General features: G+C 40.0%; 1 protein-coding gene across 1 annotated transcript in view; it reads left to right on the forward strand.

The window, feature by feature from the left end:
- The window catches only part of TEK (TEK receptor tyrosine kinase), a 90,833-nt gene that overhangs the window by 66,423 nt on the left and 18,822 nt on the right, over positions 1 to 5,588 (forward strand). The window contains exon 12 of the mRNA XM_008695085.2: positions 3,285 to 3,572. Within this exon, the coding sequence (XP_008693307.1) occupies positions 3,285 to 3,572 (288 nt within the window). The remainder of the gene's footprint in view (positions 1 to 3,284; positions 3,573 to 5,588) is intronic.

The following is a 5,588-nucleotide window of genomic DNA, read 5'->3' on the forward strand; positions in this document are numbered from 1 at the left end:
TAGGGATATTTCTTTGACTGAACAATTTTATTATTGATTGCCCTTCTATTGTTAATTGAAGGTCCCTTGAATTTGTGACGTTTCCTTGACACTAACCTAGGCTCCAGCTTTCTGCTACCCAGGTACCCCTCTCTGAAACAAGGGAGTAATCCCTTGTAAAGCTTGCTTTTCTAGTGTTCACCGTGTCTTACCATTTGTTACTGTCTTCTGGTCAACACTGTATAGTTTTAAGTTCACATATATTTAATTCATATTACTTTAAAGGGTAAGAATTATCTTCCCCATTTTATAGATTAACAAGTAGCATCTCAGAGTGGTTCATAAATTGATCTTCAGACTTCACATCTTTTTATTTCTCCAATTTTTTTTTTTTTTTTTTTTTTACCTAGGAGCCCAAAGATACCACTTCTTTATCCCAATTGGTAAATTTTCCTGTTCTCGGTCTAATTCCTAAAGGGAGAAGGATCTAGAATGAGTGTGCTCTCCTGCAGGGGTGTTGCATCCCTAACAGAGACTGCCCCCTTTGCTCATCACCCCTCCGCCCCCAGTTTTCATCTCACCAGCAGCACCCTTGAAGAACCAAATAGAACTCAAGAGCTACTCTGGTGCTTAGAGAAGCAGTGTGAAAATAAGGGATGGTTCCCCAGGAAGTCCCCAGGTAGCAAATACAAAAAATAACACCAGAAACTGTAAGTTAGAAGATGAAGGGATCCAAGGGGCCTCTGCTGTGGTCAGGTTGCTGCTAAAAGGCACATGGTAGTTAATTCTTTCTCGGGCCGGTGTTGATGAATCAAAGGGGAAGGTCATAGTCTGACTCAGATGGAAAGTATTTATGGAACAGATCATAAAACACTTGACAGACCCACACGGTACTGTCTTCAGCACTGAGTATGTTCCAGCCAGGACGTATCTAGAAGTCTCTTGGAATATTTCAAAGTAGTTCTCGGGGGTAGGTGGGGAGGGAATTCTTGAAGGTTCTTGTTTTCCCATCATTTGAATTTTGCTGATGTTTGTTTTTTAATTCATCTGGCAGTTGCACTATTTATAAATGTGCTGATTTACTGGTGAAGGCCAGGAGGCCAGGGAAGAGATCACACTCTGAACACAGGCAGAAAGAGGGCAGGTAGGGAGGGGTGGAGGGTAAGTCATGTTCCTGAGGGAAAGGAAAAGGGAAATGACCATTTATCGAGTGACTCCTCTGTACCGGGCCTGGGCTTAGGAGGTTTACATATATGCTCCGAAACATCAGTTCTCTGCTCTGCTTTGTCATTATAAGTGCCCGACTCCTCTGGGCGACTTCTTTGGAACTTAAACTTCAGAGATAAGCGAAAGGAGTTACCATCACCTCTTTCAATTTGTAAAGGTTGTAGAGAATAATAGCTATTTAGAGTAATAAATGTATTAATATTAAATAGTTAAAATAATGATTTTATTTGCAAAGGCTACAGAGAATTATTATTGCTTTAGCATAATGTGAAGCGAGTTGTGAGACCTGATTGCTGGCTCTGCTTAGTGTAACAGCAGTCGGAACTGGCCTTGGAAGTCTCCGTCCTGGTCTATGGAAACAGACACTTTCTCTTACCTCTAACCCAAAAGAGCTGTTTTTCAACCTTTTCTCCCTCCTCCTCTTTCTCTCCCATCCTCCTCCTTCACTTACTGCCCCCTTTAGATATCTGTGTCCTTAGGACAAAAGGTTCTTCAAGGGTGCTGCTGGTGAGATGAAAACTGGGGGGGTGGAGGGGTGATGAGCAAAGGGGGCAGTCTCTGTTATAGATGCAAAAAAATGAGACAAAAAATGTCTCTTTTGTCCTAATGCCTCCCCTGTCATGAATTTTGATACCATAGATCTGTTTATATACTGTGGCCCTTCATAAGCCATTGTAATATCTAAAATGTTCTCATATCCCATGAACCAGTTTTTGCCCCCTTAGGGGCAATAATGTCCCCACTGAGAATGCATGAGTTAGAGGATCCCTATTCTATGTTTTGAAAATACTTAATATCTGGAATTGAAAAGTCAATTTACTACTATTATAACTGAAGATACAGAGTCCTTCTGTGCCCATTGACACAAGATAAGACAGGAAGGGAGGAAGGGAGGGAGGGAGGAAGGAAGGAAGGAAGGAAGGGAAAGTAGGTTATGTAAGAGTCCCTGACTCCTTCTAAGCATTTTCACATCCATTATCCCATGTGCTCCTCCTGAGTCTGAAAGATAACTAATTCCATTTTGTGTTACATGTGAACTTGGAGAGCTTATGAATTTTTCCAAGGCCAAAACTAGGCATGCTCCTATCTTTTTCATTTCAAAACCCATGATGTTTCCATTCAGGTACCTGTCTGGTAGCCCAGGTTCTTGGCCATGGCAGCGTGTGGTCATAGCCAATACCTAGCTGTGATCAGAGCTAGGCCAGGCCCTACACCACAGCTGTTCCAGTGTTTGAAATTCTTGCTATGGGGAAGTAACCCTGAAATTGTAGAAAATATATTGCTCAAAATCGTAACCAAAACACTGAATAGTTACCCACCCATCCTATCCCACAAACTTGGAAAAACCACTGTTTTAATTTTTATCAGTTTCCTCCCTATCCTTCACCAACTGTAGCCATGACTTTTACCATGTTGCAATCAGAATTTTTTCTCATGTAGTATAAATATTTTTACCGGCCTCCTATACTATTTGCAATGATCTATTTCAATCCATTGGATGGTTATATCATAATTTATTAAAGCATTTTCCTATTTTGAGCATTTAGGTTTCTTCTGGTTGTTTATTATCATAAGTAACACCGTAACGAATGTCTTCAGGCACTTAGGTTTTTCTCTTCCTCTGGATCATTTCTTCAGGATAAATCCCTGGTGTGGTCAGCTTTATAGGGCCAGAGCAGACGGTCATTTCTAGGGCTCTTGAAAAATACTCCCAAGTTGTTCTCTAAAGGGTTCCTGTGTTATAATTACTCAAACTATAAATTAGAATTGTTATAAAGATTTGCAATTTTGATAGAGAAAAAGTATGACGTGGCTGCTAGCTTGTGTTTCTTTGATGGTTTGTGAAGTTGTGTATTATTCTAGAAGCCAAGGTCACTCTGTAAAGCTGCCTTTTGGGGCTGTTTGTGCTTCACCCGAAGCAAAAATCATGATCTAGGGGCACCTGGCTGGTACAATCGATAGAACATGTGACTCCTGATCTCAAGGTTTTGAGTTCAAACCCCATGCTGGGTGTAGAGCTTACTTAAAAATAAAATAAATCTTAGAAAAAAAATCATGATCTTTCTGGTTTCTCCCAGGTCTCCCTCCTCCAAGAGGTCTCATCCTCCTACCGAAAAGTCAGACCACTCTAAATTTGACCTGGCAACCAATATTTCCAAGCTCGGAAGATGACTTCTATGTTGAAGTGGAGAGAAGGTCTGTACAAATGAATAGTGACCAGCAGAATATCAAAGTGCCAGGCAACCTGACTTCAGTGCTGCTCAACAACTTACAGCCCAGGGAGCAGTACATAGTCCGAGCCAGAGTGAACACCAAGGCCCAGGGGGAATGGAGTGAAGATCTCATTGCTTGGACCCTTAGCGACAGTAAGTAACTCACGTGGCCCCAGGCTTGCCTGAATGACGTTTGGCTACTGCTGCTTGGACTTAGCTACCATCAAGTCAAGACTGTTTGCTAGATATCGTAAAAGGCAGTTAATTGTGAATGGAAGCTAATTAGTGCCCCATCCCAACACATTCAACCATTTAAATAACCTGTAATATATAAGAAAGCTCCATGTATTTGGATTTGCAATAGTTCATGCACGACTGTGCTAAATTCACGTTTCCTTGGTGTGGAGTTATTTATTAAGTAAATTAATAACACGAATAAGGTTTTCTAGGGTATGTTTAACTTGTTATAGGACAGGTTTCAGTTTCAGTTTTCTTCAGACCCACAGATGCTGGTTAATCAGATAGGTCTTTCCTAATCTTAAAGGCCAAATGACTCTGCTTGAAAAATCTTCATAGTAGATAATTCTTGGGGCTACAAAATATATTTGAGAGTAATAAAACCTCTTTTCTTTCAAAATATTCTGCAGTTAAGGATTTTTTTTCTATTTCAGATTGAAAATTAGTTGGAAGTTCTTGGGTTTCTTGGTAATATTGAAAGTTTTTCATCATTAAGCAAAGAGTTCTGTTTTGAATCACTGCATTAGAACTGTGTCTGCGTATTCTGGAGTCCTTGGAAAAATTAAATATGTCTTGGCCACACCGACTACCACTTAGGTTAGGATCATGGGGTCCCTTGCCACACTCGGTGTCTGAGGCTCTCTTCTGCAGCTGCATGTCCACTCGCTCAGTGCCAGGTGTAGAAACTGGCCTTGTGTTCCTCCAGCCACTCTCTTGTATCAGTGACATGTGCAAGTTTCACCTGCTTCGTCAGTATTCAGGGAGTCTTCATCATCTTTTTAAAAATTCTGTGAAATTTAAAAGTTACAGAATAGTGCAAAGAATAATACAACAAACACCCGCATTCCCACCACCCAGAATGAACAGCTGTTAATATTTTATCATATTTGTTTTCAGCCTTTTTCTTGATTTGTGGAAGTAAAAGCACAATACAGACAGATCACAAGCCCCTTGGTCTGTCATCCCTACTCTCATTCTATGGCCAGCTCCCCAGAGACAACCCAATTATGAATATGCTGTGTATCTTTCCATTCAAGGTTGAATCAGGTCAATATGTTAGATTCATCCACAAGTGCAAATATGCATACATACCATTTTTTCATCTTGATTTTTGGAGTAAACACTCTGATTTCTACCTTATCCATGTTCATTGTTTAGATCTGACATAATCTTTTTTAACTTCTGCGTAATATTCTATGTTATGACTATATCGTCTTATTTATCCATTCCCTTTGAGGTGGACATTTAGATTGTTTCCTCCTTCCCTTTTCCTTTTTCCTTTTCCCTCCCCTCCCCTCCCCTCCCTTGTAAACTATCCCAAACAAAAATGCAGTGACCATCCTTACACCTGTCTCCAGGAGCATAGGTGTGAGAGCTTTCCTAGGGAATATGTCCAGAAGTAGAACTGATAGGCAATGTTTCTCATTCAATGTGTCTGATGGCCAGGAGTATATGAGAGTACCATTTTCCCTACATCCATCTCTCTCTATATTCTTTCCCTACATCCATATCACTCGATACTGGAGATCTTTCTATTTTTCATAATCTCAAAGGTTAAAAATGGTGCCCCACCATTAATTTCAGTTTTCATTTTCTTGATAACTAGCAATGTTGGGTATCTTTTCTTGGGCATTTGGATTTCTGCTTTATGATGTATTTGTTGATACACTTTGCCCAATTTCTACTGGTTGTAACAGAATTTGATGTCTTAATTTAATGCAAGGATGAGGAAATATGTGATGGTATATGTGTTGCCGTTTTCCTGTCTTGTGCCATTTTGTCAAGTCTCCATGGAGTCTACTTCCAATTGATTGGAATTACCACCCGAGAAAACACATATTTGCCATTCTTGGTTTATGAGCTGACAGTAAGTATTTCTTAAAAGCATAATAATCTAAGAGATGGTAGTGTAACTTAAGTGATTTTTTTTTT

This window comes from Ursus maritimus, unplaced genomic scaffold, assembly GCF_017311325.1.
Source record: "Ursus maritimus isolate PB19 unplaced genomic scaffold, ASM1731132v1 scaffold_17, whole genome shotgun sequence".
NCBI classification, from domain to species: domain Eukaryota; kingdom Metazoa; phylum Chordata; class Mammalia; order Carnivora; family Ursidae; genus Ursus; species Ursus maritimus.